Below are 25311 nucleotides of genomic sequence, written 5' to 3' on the forward strand. Positions count from 1 at the left end.
ATATTGTATTCCTTTCAAGTTTAATAATAGCAGTTTGTAGAGGACTTCTTAATTCACAAGAAGTTCAGTTTTACTGACACTTAACTGAGTTTAGGGTTTGGATGAATACCAATATCCCTTTGAAAGTTATTTAACCACACACAATCAAGGAACATAAATTACTTGAATAGAAGCAAATCAAATTCCTAGTATCTTCAAATTCTAATGACAGCTAAGCTGAACCTAGCAGACAACTCTAAATAATCAAAAGTACATGGATGTAAGATGGTAAGTCAGCTGTGTCATCATGGCTCAAGAGGAAAGCATTCAATAAATGTGGCTGCTAATCTCTGACTTTCAATTGGGTTATGTAATAGAAAGGGCTATTCTTTATAGGCAACTTTATCAAATTAAGGGGAAAAAATCTCCATGCCAGCAACAGAGTTATACCAAATATTACTTCTAGGGACCTGCAACAGAAGAGGGTTCACACACCAGAACTCTACCTGTTGTTCTCAATAAGACTACAACTGATTCAAGCTAGAGGAACAGTCCAATATTTCCGAAAATCAACATGCTACTCCAAAGCTCCATTATCATTAAATTCTCTATATTTATGTACTAAACTATTCTTTCATTCATCTTCTCTCAAGTGCTAACCTGTAAACAGTAGTATACAGGAGAAGTTACTCCTGTTTGAAGGGTGGAATAACTTGTACACTATTTAAGAAACAACTATTACAATGTACTAAAATCTAGTACATTGAAACTAGCAATCAGTAGATTGTAACTAGTAACCAGTATATTGTAACTAACTAGATGATGTCAACTTGCTCTTTAATCATGTTAAATTTCAATACCCATGTTCTCCATTTTAAACAAAATCACTCACATTTCAGATTTATGAAACAGACCACTTAAATGGAGATTTAAAAAATAATTTTTACCAAATAATTAGTCACTTTACAATTCAATTCACTGTAAATTTCAATAGATAAATATCCTAGTGGAAACAAAATAGTTCAATTATATGTATTCTCTAAATCTCTAAGACTTATTTAGGAATACCTAGTTGAGTTAACCATTAAAAATTAGAATTTGATAATAATCCTTTAAAATATGCCCATCTTCTACTAAGAAAGTAGCCAGGAACTATAGTTTCAGAGCACACACATATAGAATATACTTTGTAGTATAGCTTATTTTTAGTATAGCTTATGTAGTATAGCTTACAAAAACCTGGAGTTTTGAATTCCTTTATTTTCTAGAACTGAGATAATGTCTCAACATTGTTTATGATCTATAGGGAAACACAGGTTCATTTTACTGACATCTCAGTATCACTCACTAAGAATACATTAATTTAGAATGCATAAAAAAGTATTTATTGAGGAGCACAATTCTTGCTAAGATTTCCCTCAAATGTTCTTAAGTTTACCCTTTACTCAAATTTCATTACAAACATATTCTTTATAGCATGACCATCTAACATTACAGGCCATTTTAAAAAATGTTCACATTTTTAGTCTATTTTAGTTGTAACAAAGCTTCATATCCAGCATATCATATACAACTGGCAAAAGCACTCTAATTCCAGGCCTCCATTTTAATTTATTTAAAAGTGCTGTTCTTGTTAAGTAATTTGTCACACTCTGTAACACTTGCAATCTTGTCATAATTTCTAACAGTTTTAAAACACTGAAACATTATGTATACTAACAATTTTAGACTATCTGCAGTACAATACAAATTTGCTCATTTGCTTACTTTAGGTGATGATGGTAATTATAACTTCATTGTTCCTAAATCTCATTCTTATTAGAATTATTATGTTAACCCTCATTAATTTCAAGTTTCAAATTAGCCCAAAGTCAATTAATTTCTTTCTTTTTTTTCAAAAGTCAATTTCTTAAAACCACTGTTTTTTTGTGGTTGTTGTTTGGTAGTAAAAACAACTCTTTGTAAGGTAAAAAAAAAAAAAGTAAAGCAAATAATCCCTTAAAAAGCAGTAGAGTTCAGAGAAGTTTGGGAGGAAAAAGGTGCATTTGAAAGTTGACCTTAGGAGAGAAAAAGAATTTGAACATATAAAGTTAGCAATGTGAGGAGATAATATAAACCTTTAAAGATAATTTTAGAGTGTTTTTTACTTGTGCATAAACATTTGTATATACTTCACAATTGTAAAATCTTTATGGGATTAAAAGAAAACTACTACATATAGGGTGGAGTACATACCATACACATAAAAACACACACATGCACATATATACTTCATACCGAATGCTGCCACTTTACAGCTTCTGAGACAATTCTATCAATGTTATGCCCTTTCTGATAAAAACCTAAGAATCATAGATTTCCTGTTCAAAGAAAATGTCAAAAATTGTCATGGATTTTTAATAACATAGATCCCTTTAGCTGCAGATAAAAATAATCTGAAACTATTTTGTTCATTAAAATGGGGATAAAAAGTAAAGATATATGTCTCATTTGACAAGAACCTGATAAATGGATTTAATTGTTTCCAAGCCAACCTTTGGCCTTTATGCAGTTTCCCTTCAATCAAAGCCTCCTTTTATCGACATTCTGCACATTAAACATACAAGCAAGTATTCTGTAGCACACTGAAATATACATACCACACAAAGAGAAAGTAGCTGCACTCAGCTCCAACTACGTTTTTGCCTTCCCAGAAAAAGTCACTTGATCTGATTTTTCAAACAAATCAGAAATCGGGATTTTGGTGTGATTATCACTGGGTTTTTTAAGGTTGGGAACCATTTAAAAATATTTAAAACACCGTTTAGGTCACACGGAACATCTCTACGATCCTAGGAAACAAATCTGTAACTTCAGCTTATGTGTAGGCTTAAATCAAGTAAGTTGTCTTAGTGTTCTATTGTCACTGCAACCAATTAACACAAATTTAATGGCTTAGGACAGAATGAATATTCTCTTACACTTGTGGAAGTCAAAAATCTGAAATGAGTTTTATGAGGTTAGTCAAGGTGTAGGCAGTGTTGTTTTTCATCTAAAGGCTCCAGGGAAGAATCCATTTTCATGTTGTTGCTTTTTTCCCACTTTGTACAGGCTGCCGTAGCACCTTCCTCCATCTTAAAAGCATATCATACCATCTCCTTCTTCTGCCTTTAATCTCTAATCTGCCTGCCTCTTATAAGAACCCTTATGATTACATTGGTCCCATCCAGATAATCCAGAATAATCTTCCCATCTCAAGATCCTTAACTTAATTATATCAGTAATGCCCACTTTTGTTATGTAAGTTAACATATTTACAGATTCTAGTGGTGAATCTGTGGTGAACATTTTTTGTTTTTGGGGACCAGTGGTCATTATTCTACCACATATGTGCTTATTTTTCAGAGGGACATCTTACTTATTTCCAATTACTTGGAGGGGGTAAGATGCATTTTAATGTTGACTTATATTTCTCCTACAATATTGATGCCCATAATGGTAACAAAGGAGCAGAACAAGGAGATAAGCTATACTGGTAATTCTTTCAGTTCTTAAATTGGATGACAGATTCATGTGAGTTCATTTTATTATCATGCTAAGAACTTAAAGATTGAGTAGGATATGGTTTAATAAGCACTCTTGTTAAACACCCAGGTTTTGAGGGTAAGGGCAATGAATTATTTGTATTGATAAACCTTAAGCATAGCACAATGACCAAAATAGTTAGACACTCATCAAATATCCAAGTTTCCATAAAATGAGGTTATATTTAATTGTGAGAAATCACTTCTTTCTCCCCATTTCTTAAATTGAGTTAATCTTTTATCTACTTCTTTTTTCAAAACATAGCTCTTAAATTTATTAGGCCAAAATTTTCTTTCTTAATTTATTAAGTTCTGCTTTTATCTCAATATATTAATATTTTGGTTTTGAGGCTTTTTAAAATTAAAATATAATTCTAGGAATTTTAACACAGTTAAAGATTTGTGTTATTACCACCAAAATAAGCATACAGGACAGAATTCCATTTTCCAAAAAATCTCCCTCATGCTATTCCTATATAGACACATGGTCCCCACCCTCATCACATGATATAAATGGAATCATAAAATGTATGACCTTTTGAGACTTCAAACTTTAAGATTCATCCAAGCTGTTGTGATTCATTTTTGTTGCTGTTTAGTTTTCTACTCTATAGATATACTACAATGTGTTTATTGATTCTCCTGTTGGCAGATATTTGGGTTTTTCCCAGTTTTGGGCAATTATAAATTTAAGGTGCTACAATAATTCAAGCACAGGTTCCTGTGTGAGTATAAATTTTTATTTCACTAGGGTAAATAAACAGCACTGGTATCACAGGATCAATATGTTAAGTGTATTTTTAACTTTATACAAGATTCCATACTTTTCCAAAATAGATGAACTATTTTGCATTCACACCAGCAACGTATGAGAGTTCCAATTGTCCGCATTTTTTATTTTGTCCATTCATATAGGTGTGTAGTGGTATGACATCATCTTTTAATTTACTCTGCATTAAAGGCTAAAGTTGTTAAACATCTTTATATCACCACTATATACTATTCAGTGAAGTATGTGTTCAAATCTTTTGCCCATTGTTTCCTTTGGATTGCTTCCTTACTGTTAAGTTTTGAGAGTTCTTTATATATTCTGCTTTATTATCAGGTCTAAATATTGGGCAGTATAATTCTTTTTCAAAATTGACTTAGCTATTTTAGTTACTTTGCCTTTCCTCATACATTTTAGAATCAGCTTATCTCTACAAAAAAATTCTTGCTTGGATTGGGATTCTGATTAGAACTGCATTATAGCTATAGCTTAATTTTGGCAGAAATTAAATCTTTACCATTTTAAGTTTTTCAATCCAAGGACATAGTATGTCTCTCCGTTTAGTTAGGTCTTTGATTTCTTTCATCAGAGTTTGTTTTCAGCAAACAAATACTATACTTTTTAAAAAAAGATTTATACCTAAGTATTACATTTTTGGAGCTATTATAATATTGTTTCATTTGTTTCCAATTTTACATTGCTAATATATGGAAATAGGAATGAGTTTTGAGAAATGATCTTGTATAATGCAATCCTGCTAAACTTATTAGCTCCAGATTTTTTATAGATTCCTTGTGGTATTCTATGCAGACAGTCATGTCATCTGCAAAAAGGGACAGCTTTATTTTTTTCCTTTCTGATAGGACTTCCAGTGCAATGCTGAATAGGAATGGAGAAACAGATATTCTTGCTTTGTTCCTGATCTTAGGAAGAAAGCATTCAGGCTTTCACAGGTAAGCATATTAGTTGTATCCTTTTTGTTTTTTAAGGTTTTATTTTGTTCGTTATTTTACTAATTTATTGAACTGGATTCTTAGTTCAATTTGTTTCAGTTCTTTGTGGATTAGTAACATGTATTTAAGGCTAAAATTTTCCTCAGTACTGCTTTAGCTCTATCTCATAAATGAGATGAGACCTATAATGCCCCCACACACTTATTTGCACTATTTTTGAGACTTATGGTATTAAAGTTACACTGAAAACATAAAGTAAACTGAAGAATTTTTCAACTTTTCCTAGAGTCTGGACTACTTTAAATATTAATAACATAGGTGTCATCTGTTTGTAAATAGTAACAGCTGGTATTTATTGAATATTTTATTAGTTGTAAGACATTACATGTATTAACTCATGTAAGTAATAATTCAGTCATGAATTCATGTGGTCTTGGTGCTTTTTTCAACAAAAGAGTTTTAATTACCTTTCTTATTTCTCCTATATTAATCTTTTCAATTTCTCTACTTTTGGGAAAAAGATGTAACTCAAATGATTGGGCTCCCGTCTACCATATAGGAGGTCCAGGGTTCAATTCCCAGGGCCTACTGGTGAAAGGTAAACTGGACTGCATGGCGAACTGGCCTAAGTGGAGAGCAGGCCCATGCAGAGTGCTGGCCTGCACAAGAGAGCTGGCCCGCACAGTGAGCTGGCACAGCAAGATGATGCAACAAAATGAGGCACAGAGGAGAGACGACAAGAGCACAGGAGACCAGGGAACTGAGGTGGCACAAAGGATTGAGCACCGCTCTCCCACTCCAGAAGGTCCCAGGATTGGTTCCCAGTGCTGCCTGAAGAGAAGACAAGCAGACGGAGAAGAATACACAGAGAGCAGACAGTGAGCGCAAAACAATGAGGGGGTAGGTGGTGAGGGGAAGAAATAAAATAAATCTTTTTAAAAAATTTCTTTACTTTTCTGGAGTCAATTTGGTTAGTTTGTATATTGTTAGAAAACCTGTATGTTATCTTCAAGTCTGTTAAAATAATGAGGATATAGATTCCTATCATTCTTTTAGGCTCAAACATATCTATGGCTATATCTCCTTTTTCCTTCTGATTCTTCATTGTAATTGCTCTCCACTTATTTCCCTTAATCAGAGGCAAAAGGAGTTCATCTATATTACTGGTCTTTTTAAAAACCAAGCTTATGAATTTATTTATCTTAAATATTTTTAATTTTAATTTTTGTTTTCTAATTCATTCATCTTTTAACATTGTTGTTCCATTTTTCCAAATATCTTTTGGTTTACTTTGTTGTTATTTTTCTAATTTTATAAAATATGAACTAAGTTCCTGAGCTATTCAAAAAGCTTTTCTCCTATCTAAATCTTCCCTTTATACTTGGCTTTGTGATACTGGGGCTGGAAGTCTGCAAATATTCCTTTTCAGCTAGTCTCCAGTTAAATCCTTCAAATAGAATGTACTAGAAGATTGCAAAGGAAGAGAAAAGGAGAAGGACTTTCTCTTTCCTGTTTGCTTGCTATTCCTGTCTGCACTGGTCTAGCTATAGCCCTTTAGCCTAGTAGCACCAATTAGTTCCAGTCTCCAGCTTCTTTTGGGCACTCAGATCCAGACTCATCATCCATTTACAAGGTAGCAGCATTAGCCAGGCAGTACCGTCTCCTCAGAAATCTGGGTCCCTTACCATGAGGCCTCACTTCAGGTCTCTTGAGATACCAACAGCCATAGGTAGAATCCCCTCCTCAGAGGTCTGAACCCCAGTTCTATGGGATGCCTTCTCTGAATTTAAAAATTTTAATGACTTTCACTCCTTTTTACTCCCTCAGCTCTAGGGGTGGTACTTACTTCCTGTAGCTATTCTGTTAACCTCTGTGTTTTCTTTTTGCTTTTTATTCTTTCAATACCTGTATGACCAATTCCCTATATTAAATTCTCTATTATATTTCATGTGGTTTGTTCTCCTGATTGTAACATAGTTGATCCAGATCCTTATTTTTAGTCTGTCTTCTTTAACAATGATGGCCTTTAAGGTTATAGATTTTTTTCCTACATCCTTTTTGTTTCTCAGACATTTCAGTTTGAAGCACTCTTTTTCACTGCAACTTGTTTAAATTTCCTTTTTGAGCTAAAGATTAATTCAGAGCTATACATATACATTGCATTTAATTCATGTTTTTTGGTCATTTTAAAATTTATTTCCAACTTTACTGTATTTCCATTTATATAATTTTCTTAAAATTTTCTTTATGGCCATGCACATGACCCATACTTTCAAATGATTCATAGACATGGAAAAATATGAGACTTGTTTTTAACAGCCTGATGGTCTATTTTTTAGATTTCTTCTCATATTTAGTGAAATTATTAACCTAATAACTTTTTATGTGGCACTTCATAAGTGGTCTTTTTTTTTTTAACAAATCAAATTTTATTGTAAAGCATACAATTCATCCAAAGTGTACAATCAATGGTATTTGGTATAGTCACAGCAAAAGTCGTGCATTCATCACCTCAATCATTATCAGAGCATTTTCATTATTTCAATAATAATAATAAACAAAAACCAGAAAAATAAGCAAGAAAATTTTTTACCTCTCAATCTCTCTATATTTCCCCTGTTGTACATAGCTGCTATTTCTCAGTTTTGTTTTTTTCAACCCAGGAATATTCTCATCTCTCCCTCCCTCATTTTTGAAAGATAGTAAGAGATCATATTTCTCTTTGTGTTCATCTTTCTTCTCGAGCAGTTTGAGTTAGTTTGGCATGTGCTTTGCTTGCTTCAAATAATCTTCTCTGTATACATCTGGGTCTTTTAGACATGTTACATATGCATATATATGTAGGTAAGTATATATGCATGTATGGATGAATGAATGAATGTATAGTACATATGGTCAATTCACTGGGGAGCATATTTAGTGGCAGAAAGGGTCCACAGTGTAGGAGACCACTAGTTTCATTTTGAGACATCTGCTCCTCCATTTTTTTCAAATCCTCTCTGCTTCAGAGACAGAGATTATCTGGCTCATTCAGTTCAGTGTTCAACTCTTAGACGTGGAAGAGACTAAGCATATTCACTTAGGCTTTATGTTGACCTCCCACTTTCTACCCTCTGATTCTCTTTCTCTCTCCCAGGATAGTTTACAGATTTTTGGAGGCTAGGTTTCCTCAAGATTCACCTGTGATTATGATTATTCCCCTAGGGCTCTCTGATGCTGGTCAGCAGATATCTATCCAGCCATGACACAAACACTGTGTCTTGTTATCTTTGCCAGGGTTCTCAGAGCTTAAATCTTATTTGCACATAAATAACAACAGCACCTGACTTAGGGGGAAAAGATGAATTTAAGCTGGGAGTGGCAGGAAATGGGAACAACATTCAAGCTTCCATCTTACCTGACCCACTTCCTCTGACTTAGAGAAATGTACACTATTATCTTTTTTTGAGATGTGTGTGCAAGGAAGTCTCCTCAAAACATTATTTGATAATAATTACACATAATTATTATTATTTGCTCTGCATTTATTCATTTAACTTGATTTTTCAAGACAATGATTCAGGTCTCAGTCACAACTAAACTCTTTATCCATTTGTTAACTGAATTTGAAAACTTAGAATATTTTTTTAGTTCCTGAAAATTTTCCTGGTGCTCTAACTGCATTTTCTTGACAGTCTTCATTACTTTAAGTAATTCTGTGCTCAACATAAACTGCCTATTCTGGTTATTCAGTTCATTCTTCTTCTCTCAGGTTATTGAATTTCTTTAATTGTTTTTTGTCTACTCATGGCTGAAAGTTCCTTCAGTATCCAGACAGGTCAAGCTATTGGCATCTGTTAGAGAGTGAAAAACTACTAGGTAACAGGAGACATGGGAATTGTCAGCACCAAACATGTTAACAAATTTAACCCTCTGCTGAAGCACAGGAAGGTTTCAACAAGTCTGCCCACCAGTTCAGTTTCCCTTTGTACGGATTAGCAGGACTGAACGGTCCTTCCAAGCACAAAGCAAGTAGGATGTCACACAATCAGGTCAAAGGATTCTGCCAGCTGGACTCCCTCAGGCAGCCTCACAGGGTCTTGAGGAAAGACGAGCCACCACCTTTAACCCCCGGGGCTTCAGGTTTTGCTCAGTACCAAAGAAAATGAAGCTCCTGACCTGCATTCTTCCTTGGGTATTTAAAGAGAACTCAAAACCTCCCACTCCCTTTCTTGGCTCTACCAGTTTATTCTTGTAAGTTATTCTAATGATCCAAAAAAAGCAGTGACTGTGGGGGAAAAAGGTCAGGAACATAGGCTAAGGCCAACACTGCTCCACATTATCATCCTTTCACATCTTCACTGCTTTCATTATAGTGTATCTCCCCAATTCATAATTAACACTATAAATAATAGCAAACTAGTCACTAGTTCGTTTAATTCTAACAATCCTAAGAAACAGGGATTATTTCCAGTTTACAGATAAATAACATGATGTTAGGGAAGGCTTAGTATTTAAAAAACAGGTTTCAAAGTCAGGTCCATTTGCATGATAGTCTCTCCACAACAAATAATGACTCCAACTTTCAAATCACTTGTATAACATTAGGCACACATTTTTCTCTGGGACTTATTTTTCCATCTATGAAATGGTGATGATGATAACACCTCTGTAATGGTATGAAGCTGTAGGTACTCCAGAAAATCATGTTTTTAAAGTTAATCCATTCCTGTGGGTATACACCCATTGTAAATAGGACCTTTTGATAGATTACTTAATTTAAGGCATGGCCCAGGTGGGTCTTAATCCTCTTCCTGGAGTCCTCTATAAATGGGATGAATATGTAGAGACAGAGGGAGAAAACCGCAGAAGCAAGAAGCTGAGAGCAATGAAACCCAGAAGAGAAAGAAGAGACCAGTAGTCACCACCATGTGCCTTGCCATGTGACAGAGGAGTCAAAAAATACTGGCTGCCAGTCACTGGGGAGAAAGTATCACCCTGATGATGCCTTCCAAGAATATGGACATTTGCTCAGCCTTGAAACTGTAAGCATATAAATTAATAAATTCTCACTGTTAAAAGCCAACCTATTTTACAGTATCTGCATTTCAACAGCCAAGCAAACTAGAACAAACTCCTTCATAGACTGCTGTACGAAATTAATGAGAAAATAAATGCATAAAATGTGCTTTCAAGAGTGTTGGGCATACAATACTCAGCAAATGTTGGCTATTGGTATTTTATCTGACTGCTTTTAGTGTACAGATTTGATTTTTTAAAAAAATAAGCCTATGTTCTAAAGTAATTGAAAAGAATCCCAATGATCTAGGACTTATAGACTCTACAAGTAGCTACTGTGACAATCTGCTAATTCTTTTATTATTCAACTTGCTCACTTGCTGAATGAAAAGTTAACATGATCAGTTTTATAATCACATTGGAAAAATGGGTTCTTCACTAGAATCACTCTGAATCCATTCACCATTTTTAAGAGAGTATTCAGAAGTCAAACAGAATATTTTGCTGTAATTTTAAAAAAGAATTACATTTGCTGTTCTGTTCATGTGTGAAAGATAAAGAACTTTGATGATGGACCCCATGGCAGTCTGCGGTTATTTTATGAATCCCAAAAAGAGAAATATTTTGTTTGTAAACTAATCTATTTCTCTGGGTGTGATACTCTTCCATTGCATTAAATTCAGATGAGGGCCCTTTGATTAGATTACCTGTTAAGGTTGCTGTAGGGCTTTTAATTGGACCATGTCAATGAGGTGGGACTCATGTTGAGTCCCTGCCCCCTTGTTGAGTGAGATACAAAGCAGACACTCACTCAGACAGACTCAGGAAGCAAGAGCGCTGCCGGTTTTGATCCTGCCATGGCTCAAAAAGCTGAGGCCCCAGGGACAAATGAGCCATTTGCCTGACAGCTGAAATTAGGAAGAGAGTAGAAGAACACAGACTGATAAAGACAGCCCAGAAAGAAACAAGCCCTATACCAGGAGAGAGGGTACTACAGGATCACTTAAGCACAAAGCCCCAAGAAGCTGAGCACATATAGCACTCAAGAGGAAAGGTCGAAACTTGGGCAGAGATTGGTGGCCATTCTGCTTTATCACACAGCAACATGCCAGAATCAATAGTAGCTAATTCTGGCGAGAAAGCATCTCTGATGGTGTCTTGGTTTGGACTTTTCATGGCCTTGGAACTGTAAGCTTTTACCCTAAATAAATACACTTTATAAAAGCCAACAGGTTTTTGGTAACTTTGCACCAAGCAACCCCTCAAACTGGGAAAAATAGATATGAACAAAATAGATATGAACAAAAGGTAAACAAATGTAATCAAGCAAAAGGTCAATACAGTATTCTTATAAGAAGCATCAAGCAGCAAAATGATCAATTTAGATAATTTAAGAAACTCAAAGTTCTAAAAAATGACAAACCTAATAAATGCTTCAACTAGCTGAACTATAATTGTACAAATGATTATACAACTAATAAATGTTTTAAAGCTAAGTATTTTGCAGAAAAACCAAGAGTAAGACTTTTTAGAGATATGTACATTTTCTATTTGATGGTTAAGTATAAATCACCTGATGGCATTCTTAAGCATAATATATATGATGAACAAGTCTGATGATTATGAGGCTGCACAGCAAGCTTCCGTATAGGTGGACAATTTGATGCTCTCTACAGTTATAACATGAAAGTAAATTGTCCTTTTTTGGTGATACTTACCAAACAGTATTCTATTAGAAATGAAAAAGTACTCAAGATTTCAGTTTCAATATGTGCTACTTACTTGTTACTGCCGCTGGTAATCTTTTCTTATTTGGGCTACTACCTATAGCATAAATCTTTCTTACTGTTCAGGAAAAATTACTAGCTTTGAAAGAGAACTTTGCAAAGAGAGCTTTGCCAAAAGAGATGTCAATCAGTCTTCAGCAATCACCAAAGAAATAACTGTTTCAGGCAAAATTCCTCAATAGATGTTAAAATTAGTGTGTGAAAGTTTGATAAGCAGAGCAGATAATCTAGGGGGAAAAATTTGGTACGTTTTTCTTGATTAGTCAGCATCCCAAAACTTTAGGCAATTTCTATCATCCCAATTATCAAATTATATATAGCAATCTATTCATCAGTGAATTGAGGCTATTATCACCTAACATTAATAGAAATTTAGAAGTATTCAATGAGATAAAGTACTCAAAGCTACTATTGTGGTTAGTAATTGAGAAAATGTGGCATTGGTGTGGAAAAAGTGGCCATGGTTGCTGCTGTTGTGCGGGGAATGGGAGGAGATGAGATGTGGAGGCATTTTTGGGACTTGGAGTTGTCCTAGGTAGTGCTGCAGGGACAATTACCGGACATTGTAGATCCTCCCATGGCCCACTGGATGGAACGTGGGAGAGTATGGGCTATGATGTGGACCACTGACCATGAGGTGCAGCGATGCCCAGAGATGTACTCACCAAATGCAATGGATGTGTCATGATGATGAGAGAGAGTGTTGCTGTGGGGGGAGTGATGGGGTGGGGGCGGTGGGGGTGAATGGGTACCTCATATTTTTTTAATGTAATATTTTTTTAAAAAAATGAATAAAAAATTTAATTTAAAAAAACAGTACTCAAAGCTATTAACATAGTGCCTGGTACGTATAAGTATTAATATATAAATATATAAGTATTTAATATATAAATAGTGGCTATCACTAGTAGTATATTCAAATCCCAAGTGAGAGATATGATTCTGCTTCAGAATGACATTATCAGTTGTCCTTAATCTATATGCAATAGCTTACAAAAACCACATTAATTCTAAAAGGAATTAATTTCATTGTCATATACACCCCAAAAGGACCAATCATTATAAGGCTCTAGGTCACTGTAAGTAAACAAATCAATCCTCTTACACAGAATTATTTTACATAACTAAAACACAGTTAAACAATCATACCCTTGAGGTAAGAAATCAGCAAAGGAAAAAGAAGAAATTTTGAAATGAAAATGAAAGGCTTTTAACTTACTGGCTCACTAAATCAGACCCCATCTTAGAGCCATCATCTGCTTCCTCTTCCATGTCAGAGTCCATACCATTATCACCTAGTACATGAAATAAGCCATATGAAAGTCTGCTTATGAAAAAGTCAAAATGATTTAATTATGTTGAAAATGATGTAGATCAAGGAACTTTATAGTTGTTGAAAGATTGTTTTAAAATTGCTTACACTTAAAATAATGAGTTGGTTCCATGCCTTATTTGATATTTTTCATTGCCTCCTCTTAATCCATATATAAATGTATATGTACACAAGAATTTGTGGATGTGTACAGTATACATATGTATACATCTACTGCCAGAGTTACAAAACTTCATTAAGGCATTTTACATTTTAAATGGAAATTATTTCTAGAAATTTAAAGTCTCCATTTTACTTTTTGTTCCTTTTTCGGTGATGCTAATATAAAAATCTTAAGAAACTAGAAAAAAATCATTTAGAAAAAAACTTGACGCTTGAAATCCAAAATTCTGCTAGGAAACTGCAAGTAATTTTAACTCTGCATCTGGGTCCTCTTAGAGCAGAAATAGTATGTGATAGATAACTTAAAGCAATGAAGAAAATAAAGCAATAAGTAAAAAAATTATTTCAAAGGAAATCTTTCCCTTCTCAATAATTTACTTTTTTACTATGTACAAACTGATGCTCTTACCTATACACTTACTTTGCAAAAAATGTACATGATCTGATCTATTCTTTAAACAATATTCTGGCATGTAAACTATACTTATCAGTACAAAAAGAAGTAAAAATACTCTTGAACAATTATCCAATAGTTAAATAAAGTAACAGCCAAGTAAGAAACAGAATAACAAAAGATTTATTTACATGGAATACAAAATTAATTACTAAGTTACCATAATGCAGCAATACATATTCTTACCCTCAAGAATCTTCAAGATTTTTTTTTCAGACAGGAGTTCTAATTGTTCCTGGCATAGTTTTTTAATTTCTTCTATTGAACAGTTCTAAAAGAAATGACATTTTAAAAAGGCACTTACTTAATATACCTCCAATGTAAACAAGAAAACTGTAATCACACCAAAAAACCTCAAATTTAAAGCCTCAAGTAGATTCATATAAATCTTTTCAAGGGATGAAAGCTGAAAACCTGCCAATTAACATGAGAAAATTTTACAGCAATATGGTGAGAATAGATAAAGCCATGTCTATTAAGAAAGAACAAACTAAAGAGTAAATCAGGTGTCCAGAAATATTCTTGAGCAGTCTATTTATGTGAGTTATTCACCTTCAAGTTGAAATAGTTATGTTCTGGTGTTATATTTCAAAGATATATAATCTTGGACTTAATGTATCTAAGCTGTATTTCTATTACGGCAAAATTAGAATGACATCATGTATTTCCCTGAATACTATTTCAGAAATAAATATATGAAAACTTATGAATTTAATGAAATACAAGCTATTACAAACCATCATTGAGTATTGCTACACAGCAGTATATTATCATAAAATTTCTTAAAGCACCAGAAAAATTCATTAAACCTCTAATTTAGTTACAACTATTACCTGCATTTAATCAAATTATTTCCATAGGGTCAATAAAATCCTTGCTGCATATAGTAAATTGCCCCATTTTTTCCTTGGCAAAATTTTAAATACAGAAGCCTGTTAATGGTTTTCAAAATCTCTTTTTTATATCTTTTCAACTACCATGTTCTAGTTGAAAACATCCAATTATAAGTTACATTATATAAAACGACCGCTACAAAAACAGGTTTTCCTAAATTTCAGCATTGTCTGATAATGTATATACCAAAGTACCTTTAACACATCAGGAAGCATCTTCTGTAACTTCTTCTCTCCTATGATACAGAAGCACTGCTGAAGCATTTCTTTTTTGTCTGATATATAGAAACTAACTGGTTTTAATGACACAGTCAGATCCAGGCCACCTTCTTCAAGGTCACTGTGTTCTGCCAAGAATAATTCTTTTTCCAAAGATGGCAAAAGATATTTGGTTTCCTAAAATATAGATTAAAAAATAACATTAATACTAGTAAGTATATTATGTCATAGTTAATATATTCTTCACTAAACATTTCTGAATTGTTTGTGCAAGTTATTTATCTAAAAACATAGGAAAGAACATTTAATTTTAGATAGTCTCTTATTTTACTCCCCAAACAGCAATTAACTCAGCAATTTCAAATAAGGGGAAGAGATTTCATATCAAATGACTTCCTATAATTTTAGACTTTTGAAGAATTAGGGTGTTCGTCAAGTTGTCCATTCACCCAAGTTTTATACATATTTTTATTGCTGTACTGAAATTCCTACAAAGAAAGGGAAAAGATTCAAGCAAAAATATTATATATCACAACTATTATGCAGTAAAGTAATATATTCTGGAGTCCAGTAGAACACTATATAGCAACTGGAGGAAAGAAGAAGGAAGAGGCTGGTATATGATAATAAATACCAGTAAACTGCTTTCTCCACCTGCAAGGTTGCTGTCACTCATCCCTCACTCTTGCTGCAGGCAGCAATGGTGTCCATTGCTGGCTGATGCCAGAATGAGAGAAAAAATTCCACTTCCTCAAGATCCAGGGTGGGCACGGGACAATCACTGATCATAGCTTTGGATTAGCATCTTCAGATAATTCTGAAGATTCTGAAGGTTCTGAAGATGGCCATTATTCCAATCCGTACTAGACAAAGGTAGCAGAAGAGGCTTAAAGATGAGACTCTTCTTCAGAGATGTGGAAGACAGAAGGGCTGCATTTGCTGGGCAGGCCAAGAAAGCACAGCTTTGGGGAGCTATGGAGGAAACTTCTGATGCCCTTCATGTCCCCTCCCCTCAGCCCCTTTACAGGGCACTTTGGAACTGGCCAGCACTCCTTTTGTGGGTCCTCGGCCTTGTTCCAGCTGGGAAAGACAGATTTGGGAAACTTCTCTCCAGTGCCCTCCACTGGCAGAATCTGCCTTCCAGACAAAAGCAGCTTAAGACAAGAAAGAAGTGTAAGAAACAACTGAGAGAGATGGCCTCGGGCAAAGTCGTACCTTCTAAGTCCAGCAATGGGAACACCCAGGAGAGGACGAAAGTCTGTATCCTGAGAAGTAGAGGGGGTATTCAAACTCTTGTAAACAGGCCAACTCCTTAGGCCATTAGAAAGCACAAGCCCAGAACAAGACGTAGGACCAGAAAAGACAGGGAGCACCCAAGACTTTGTATTTGCCTTAGGCAGATCTTCATGACAGGAGTGCTCACACTCAAGAAAATCTGTCATATCATCAGCTGGTCACAAATTCAAGAAATAAACATCTCAGGGAATAAAGCCCAGAGGTAATATTTAAAAATATTAAAATGTACAGTGTGCAACTAAAGATTCTAAGATAAACAAATGGGAGTGATGTCCTATCCAAAAGAAGAGGATACAAAAATCCAGAAAACACCAATCTAGAATACCAGACTGTGAACATGCCAGACAAAGAATTTATATTCATTATGGGAAAAACAGAAAGGGGTCAGAAGGAAAATTCTAAGAAATAATGACAGAAAACTTCCCAAACTTAGCCAAAGGCATGAATATGCACATCCAAGAAGCACAGACCGCAAACCAGGATAAACTTAGAAGAAAAATAGAGCCCATTACATATTACTCAAACTGTGGAAGGCAAAGGAAAATGTCTTGGTTTGAGTCTTTTGTGGATACCAGACAATTATGTTCTTAAGCCAACCCATTCCTGTCCATATAAACCTATTTTATGTGGGATATTTTGATTAGATCACTTTTGATTAGCTCACTTTAGGGCCTTTAACTGAACTACTTCCATGAGGCATGACCCAAGTTAGGTCTTGGCCCTCTTGCTGGAGTCTTATACAAGTAGAAAACTGAAAGCAGAAACACAAAGTAAAAGAGAGCTGCTGACATATTTACCTGCCAGGTGAGAAAGGGCTCCAGGATTACTTACAGCTGCAGAAAAGACAGGGAAACTCTGAAAGGCTGAGGGAAAGTTGGAGGCTGGAATGAGCAGAGCAGACTTAAGCAAGGAGAAGGGAAAGATAAGCCATGTGCCTGATAGTCCACAGCTGAGCTTGAAGAAGTAGTGAGCCTGATGGGGAAGGCAGGGACCTCAGCAGAGATGGAACTCCATTTTGCCTTATTAGATGGCAGGGCTCCATGATAGCCAGCAGCCAACCCTGGTAAGAAAGCAGCTCTGCTGATTTGGACATTTTTGTGGCCTCAGAACTGTAAGTTTTTACCCAACAAATCCCTATTGTAAAAGCCAACCTATTTCTGATATTTTGCTCCCAGCAGCTTTAGCAAACTTAAACAGAAAAGGAGACGTTTCTGAAAGCTGCAAGGAAGTCCCAGTTACATTTTGTGCCAAATTCTCTTAAAGAAAGCATGGAGGCAAGAAGGCAATGGGTTGAAATACTTAAAAGTACTGAAAGAAAACATCCAGTGAGACTTTCTTTCAAACATGAGAGAGAGATTAAGACAAAAAGCTGAAGGAATTCATAAACGCTAGTCCTGCCCTACAAGTATGCTAAAAGGAGTTTTTCAGGCTGAAAGGAAAGGATATTAGACAGTGGTTCAAAGTAGCATAAAGAAATAAAGACCTCCAGTAAAGGTAACTATTTGGGTAATTATAAATGACATTACTAATGTATTATATTGTTTTGTATGTAACATCCCTTTCTACTCCCTTCAAGTAATAAAATGGAAATCCATAAGAAGTAATGATAAATATATGGTTTGGACATTCAATGTACAAAGTTATAATATACAACAAGAACAAAAAATGTGTGAGGACAGAGGGGTATAGGAACAGCATACATATATGCTGCTGGAGTCAAGTTGGTATCAAATCAATTATAACTGTTATATATGAAGGATGTTAAACTTTAACCCCATGGTAACGACAAGGAAAATAGATGAAAAAAGTATCCAGATAGAAATGAGAAGAGACTCAATATGGTACAACACAAAAAATAAATAGAAAAGGAGGCATTAAGAGATGTGAAGGATAAAAAAAAATGTGTAAGACTTACAAAGAATGAATAGTAAAATGGCAGAAGAAAGTCCTGCAATATCAGTTGTGACTTTGAATGTAAAAGCGTTAAACTCGTTAAGTCGAAAGGCAGAGACAGGCAGAATTTATTTTTTACAATATTAAAGGCAAGACCAGTATCTAAGCTGTCTACAAAAGACTCTCCTTAAATTCAAAGACTTATGTAGGTTGAAAGTGAACGGATGTAAGAAAATACATCAAGCAAGTAGTAACTGAAAGACAGCTGGAGTACCTATACTAATATCACATAAATAGACTTTAAGTAAAAATCAGTTATGAGGTACAAAAAATAGTATTATATAGTCATAAAGGGGTTGATTCAATAAGAAGATGTAACAATTACAAATATATATGTATCTAACAGCTGAGCTCCAAAATATATGAAGAAAATACTGACAGGTCTGAAAGGAGAAATTAATAGTTATACATTAATGGTAGGAGACCTTAATATACCACTTCCAATAACTGGAGATCATCTGGAAAGAAGATCAATAAGGAAACACAAGATGTGAATGGTACTCTAGCCCAACTAGATCTAACATACATATTCTTCTCAAGTGCACATGGATCATTCTCCAGGACAGACCATATGTTCGGTCATAAAACAAATCTCAAATTTAAAAAATATTGAAATTACAGTGTATATTCTCTGACTACAATGGAATGAAGCTAGTAATCAATAACAGGGAGAAACGGAAAATTCACAAATATGTGGAAATTAAGCAAAGTAATCTTTATCAAAGGATTAAAGAGAAAATCAAAGGAAAATCATAAAATATCTTGAGGCAAATGAAAATGAAAATACAGCATGCCAAGCTTTATGGGATGCAGCAAATGCAGTGTTGAGAGGGAAATTTATATTAGTAGCTCTAAATACTTAAAGGGAAGAATAAAGATTTCATATCAGAGATCTAAACTCAAAATTGGAAGAAAAAAATAGTGAAGAACTAGAAAAAGATGAGCAAACTAATCCAAAGCCAGCAGAAGGAAAGAAATAAAAAAGACTAGAGTGAAGGTAAATGAAATAAAGAATAAAAAGCAATAGAATCAACAAAACCAAACGTTCTTTGAGAAGATGATAAAATTGAAAAACATTTAGCTAAACTAATGAAGTAAAAAAAGAAGACATAAATGACTAAAATCAGAAATGAAAAGGGAGACATTACTACTGACCCCATTGAAATGAAAAGAACTATTAGAAGATACTATAAACAACCTTATGCCAACAAATTAGATAACGCAGACGAAATGGACAGAAGTTAGAAACACTCTAACTACCTACACTAACTAATAAGAAATAGAAGATCTCAACAAACCAATAATAAAGAGATTGAATCAGTAATCAAAACTTCCCCAAAAGGGCGGTGGACTTGGCCCAGTGGTTAGGGCGTCCGTCTACCACATGGGAGGTCCGTGGTTCAAACCCCAGGCCTCCTTGACCCATGTGGAGCTGGCCCATGCACAGTGCTGATGCGTGCAAGGAGTGCCCTGCCACGCAGGGGTGTCCCTGCATAGGGGAGCCCCACGCGCAAGGAGTGCGCCCTGTAAGGAGAGCCACCCAGCGCGAAAGAAAGTGCAGCCTGCCCAGGAATGGTGCCGCACACATGGAGAACTGACACAACAAGATGACGCAACAAAAAGAAACACAGATTCCCGTGCCGCTGACAACAACAGAAGCAAACAAAGAAGATGTAGAAAATAGACACAGAGAACAGACAACCGGGATGGGGGAGGGTAGGGGAGAGAAATAAATCTTTAAAAAAAAAAACAAAGAAAAAACTTCCCAAAAAGGAAAAGCCCAGGACAAGATCGCTTCACAGGAGAATTTTACTAAATATTCCAAGAAGAATTAACACCAATTGCGTTAAACTCTTCCAAAAAAATGGAAGAGGAGGGAGAACTCCTTAATTAATTCTATGAGGCTAACATTATCCTAATACCATAGCCAGATAAAGGTACCACAAGGAAAGAAAATTACAGGCCAATATCTCTTACAAACATAATGTAAAAATCTTGAACAAAATACCAGCAAACTGAATCCAAAAGAACATTAAAAGAATTACGATCATAATCAAGTGGGATTTCTCTTACCTATCCAAAAGTAGCTCAATCTATGAAAATCTACTGATGTATATACTACAAAAAAGGAGAAAAAAACCCCAAAACAATAAAACAACACACATGATATTCTCTATTGACCAGAGAAGGCATGACAAAATCCAGCACTTGTTTTTAGATAAAAATTTAGAAAACTAGGAATAGAATCTTCCTCAAAATAATGAAGGGCAGATATGAAAAGCCCACAGCTAACATCCTACTTAATGGTGAAAGAATAAAAATTTTCTCTGTAAGATCAGGAAGAAGACAAGGATGTCCACTGTCACCACTCATATTCAACATTGTACTGGGGGAAGTGGACTTGGCCCAGTGGATAGGGTGTCCATCTACCACATGGGAGGTCCACGGTTCAAACACCGGGCCTTCTTGACCTGTGTGGAGCTGGCCCATGCGCAGTGCTGATGCACGCAAGGAGTGCCCTGCCACGCAGGGGTGTCCCCACGTAGGGGAGCCCCACGTGCAAGGAATGCGCCCTGTAAGGAGAGCCGCCCAGCGCAAAAAAGTTCAGCCTGCCCAGGAATGGCGCCACACACACAGAGAGCTAACACACAAGATGACGCAACAAAAAGAAACACAGATTCCCATGCCGCTGACAACAACAGAAGTGGACAAAAGAAGAACATGCAGCGAAAATGGGCACAGAGAGCAGACAACAGGGTGGGGGGAAGGGAAGAGAAATAAATAAAAAATAAATCTAAAAAAAGCAAACAAACAAAAAAACACACGGTACTAGAAGTTCTAGCCAGGGCAACTATGCAAGAAAATGAAATAAAACAAATCCAAATTGGAAAGGAAGAAGTAAAACTTGCCCTGTTTGTAGAAGGCAAGATCCAATAAACAGAAAATTCTAAAAAATCCACAACAAAGATCCTAGAGCTAATGAATGAATTCAGCAAAGTAGCGGGTAGAAGATGAGCATGCAAAAACCAGGAATGTTTCTATATACTAGCAATGAACAAGTTGAAGAAGTAATGAAGAAAAAAATTCCACATACAATAGCAACTAAAAGAATCAAATATGTAGGAATAAATCTAACAAAGGATGTAAAGAACTTTAATACCAAAAAGTACGGGATTGACTACACTGTTAAAAAAAATCAAGGGCTTCTGGGAAGATGGCAGGGTACAAAGACATGGGATTCTTTTTTCTCTAAGAAAAATAGCTAGAGGACAGGCAGAAAGAGCCTGGAAAAAAATAATCTAGGGTTTAGGACACCAGAGGAATGCTGGACATCACCCTAGATGGGAAAGAAAATAGGAAAAGAATTGCGATGGCAAAACTGTGAGTTAAAAGTGGCAGCTGGCAAAAAAAAAAAAAAAAAGTAGCAAACTGCTACTGCAGGTACCCTCTTCCACACTAAAAACACTTTTGAGGGAAACGGACTTTGGCCCAGTGGTTAGGGCGTCCGTCTACCATATGGGAGGTCCGCGGTTCAAACCCCGGACCTCCTTCACCCGTGTGGAGCTGGCCATGCGCAGCGCTGATGCGCGCAAGGAGTGCCTTGCCACGCAAGGGTGTCCCCCGCGTGCGGGAGCCCCACGCGCAAGGAGTGCGCCCGTGAGGAAAGCCGCCCAGCGTGAAAAGAAAGAGCAGCCTGCCCAGGAATGACGCCGCCCACACTACCCGTGCCGCTGACGACAACAGAAGCGGACAAAGAAACAAGATTCAGCAAATAGACACCAAGAACAGACAACCAGGGGAGGGGGGGGGGAATTAAATAAATAAATCTTTAAAAAAAACAAAAAACAAAAAAACACTTTTGAATACTCAGGACTCTGGACTAGTGGCTCAAGACCAAGGGAGCCACAGGGATCCATTTTCCCAGGAAAGGGAAGAGAGAAGGACACAGCTGAAGGCTGATTCAGCTTTTGACCTACAAATTTGGTCTGTCTGTCCCACCAGCCTTTCCAGGCTTGGTAAGTCTATGCCATTGTCTGCACAGGACTCAAATGATTTAACCCTCTCAATCTCCTTCTCTACTAAACAGGATAGACTGTTGAGGACTGCACCTCCCCCGAAAAGGGAGAGAGAGAGAGACGTAGACTAAGACTGACTCAGCTTTTGACTCACAAATTTGGTCACAAATTGTGCTTCATAAGCTCTTCCAAGCCCCGTGGAGCTGTGCCACTGTTTGTCTTGGGAGCCAGCTTGAGACTAAAAAAAGCCGGGCTAAAGAGATCCAACCCTCTCGATCTCCCAGGACTGACTGTTGAAGACACAGAAGGGAGAGTAATTATTTCCCACCAGGAAAAAGAGGTGAGGGTTGCCAGGTTATACTAGAGAACTGTCTCTAAGAAAGTTAGAATTACAAGGCTCTTAGGCTCCAGGCAGGAAACAATATCACATTGATCAAGTCCATATTGCAGTAAACACACTCCAATGAGGCACTGAACTGAGGGAGCTGCCAAAACGTGCTGTCTGCTGGCAGACCAAGTCAGTGCATGTAAGCAAACTGGCAGGATACATGAGCAAGAACAAAAATCAGTAGTGTTTCTGCACACTACTATTGAACAATATGAGGAAGAAATAAGGAAAAAAATTCCACTTACAATAGCAACAAAACTACTTAAGTACCTAGGAATCACTTTAACCAAAGATGTATAGAATACTGTATTCAGAATACTACAAAAACAATGCTAAAATAAATAAAAAAGGCCTAAACAAATGGAAAAGCATTCTGTGTTTGTGGATTGGAGGACTAAATATTGTGAAGATGTTAATCCTACCAAATTGATTTACAGATTCAATGTAATATCAATCAAAATTCTAACAGCCTACTTTACAGAAATGGAAAAGGCAATTAATTACCATATTTGGAAGGGAAAGTGCACCTGAGCAGCCAAAATCATACTAAAAAATGAGAATGATATGGGAAGACTCTCAGTGCCTGACCTTGAAACATAAAGTTACAATGTTCAAAAACAGCATGGCATTGGCATAAAGACAGACACATTGATCAGTGGAATAGGATCGAGAGTCTAGAAATAAAGCCTCACCCCTATGACCAACTGGTTTTTGAGAAACCTACCAAGTCCACACAAGTGGGACAAAACAGTCTCTTCAACAAATTATGCTGGGAAAACTAGATATCCATAAGCAAAAGAAAGAGGATTCCCTATACAATAATGAACTCCCTACACAATAATGAACTCAAAATGGATCAAGGACGTAAATATAAAACCCAGGACCATAAAACTACTAGAAGAAAATGTAGGGAAACATCTTCAAGATCTTGTGCTAGGTAGTGGTTTCTTGGATTTAACACACAAAACACGAGCAACAAAAGAAAAAATAAATGGACCTCCTCAAAATTAAACACTTCAGCATCTCAAAGGAGTTTGTCAAAAGGATTAAAAGGCATCCAACTCAATGTGAGAAAATATCTGGAAATTACATATTGAAATTGATAAGGATTTAATATCCATGATATGTAAAGAGATACAACTCAACAATAAAAACTACCCGATTAAAAAATGGGCAAAATACTAGACATTTGTCCAAAGAAGAAATTCAAATGGCAAAAAAAAACACATGAAAAAATGTTCAACATCACTAGCGATTAGAGAAATGTAAATCAAAACTACATTGAGATATCATTTCACGCCTATTAGACTGGCCTTTATTAAAAAGTCAGAAAACTACAAGTGTTGGAGAAGATGGTGGAGAGACAGAAATGTTTATTCACTGTTGGTAGAAATTTAGAATGGTACAGCCACCATGAAGGACTGTTTAGCAGTTTCTAAAGAAGCTGAATATAGAATTGCCATGCGACCCAGCAATACCACTATTAGGTATATACCCCAAAGAAATGAGAGCAGTGACATGAACATATAATTACATACCAAAATTCTTCACAATTGCCAAAAAGTGGATACAACCCAGGTGTCCATCAACTGATGAATGGGTAAGCAAATTGTGGTGTAAACACATGATAGAATATTACACAGATGTAAAAAGAAATGAAGTCATGAAGCATATGACAACATGGACGAACCTGGAGGACATTATGTTGAGTGAAGCAAGCCAGACACAAAAGGATAAATACTAAATGATCATGCTACTATGAACTAAATATATTGTGTAAATTCATGGAATTCATAACTTGAATATGGGTCACCAGAAAAGAGAATGACGGTAAAGAATGGAAAGCTGAGGGTTAATCTGTGCAGAATTGGTAAAAAGGTTGTTTGTAATTTTTGGATATGAACAGAAATGGTGAAAGCACATCATGCTTGTAACTAGCAGTACTATTATGTGGGTATGACAGTGCAATGTTGAAAGGATAAGTCTAAGGACATGTATATTACTAGAAAGAAAGATTAAAAATGTAACATGGGATTGTATAACAAAGTGAAACCAAATGTTAAAAATGAATATTGGTAATATTGCAAAAAAAATACTTTTTTTATAAAATATAAATACAAATAAACCAGAGAAATACAAAGAGAATAGCAGCTATGTATAGCAGGAAAAGCAGAGAGATTGAGAGGTGATGAGTTTTTGTTGTTTAATTTTTTTAATGATTATTGTAAGAATGAAAATGCTCTAATAATGACTGAAGTGATGAATGCAAACTATGTGACCATACCATTGACTGCACACTTTGGAGGGATTGTATGCTTTATTAATATATATCAATAAAATTAATTTGTTTAAAAAAATACTTTATTACAGAGCCACAGTACTCAAAACAGCATTGTACTGGCACAGGATAGACATATAGACCAATGGAATTTAACTGAGAGCTCATAAATCAACCCTTTCATATGGCCAACTGATTTTTGACAAGGGGGCAAAGATCACCCAATTGGGAAAGAACAGTCTCTTCAACAAATAGTGCTGGAAAAACTGA

The 25311-nt window shown here is 35.7% G+C and overlaps 1 protein-coding gene across 1 annotated transcript in view; it reads right to left on the minus strand.

The window, feature by feature from the left end:
* The window catches only part of CAAP1 (caspase activity and apoptosis inhibitor 1), a 78592-nt gene that overhangs the window by 43754 nt on the left and 9527 nt on the right, over positions 1 to 25311 (minus strand). Inside the window, exons 2-4 of the mRNA XM_004447440.5 lie at positions 15087 to 15287; positions 14185 to 14269; positions 13269 to 13344 (exon numbers count right to left, since the gene is read on the minus strand). Of these exons, the coding sequence (XP_004447497.1) occupies positions 13269 to 13344; positions 14185 to 14269; positions 15087 to 15287 (362 nt within the window). The remainder of the gene's footprint in view (positions 1 to 13268; positions 13345 to 14184; positions 14270 to 15086; positions 15288 to 25311) is intronic.

Source organism: Dasypus novemcinctus, chromosome 8, assembly GCF_030445035.2.
Source record: "Dasypus novemcinctus isolate mDasNov1 chromosome 8, mDasNov1.1.hap2, whole genome shotgun sequence".
Classification (NCBI taxonomy): Eukaryota; Metazoa; Chordata; class Mammalia; order Cingulata; family Dasypodidae; genus Dasypus; species Dasypus novemcinctus.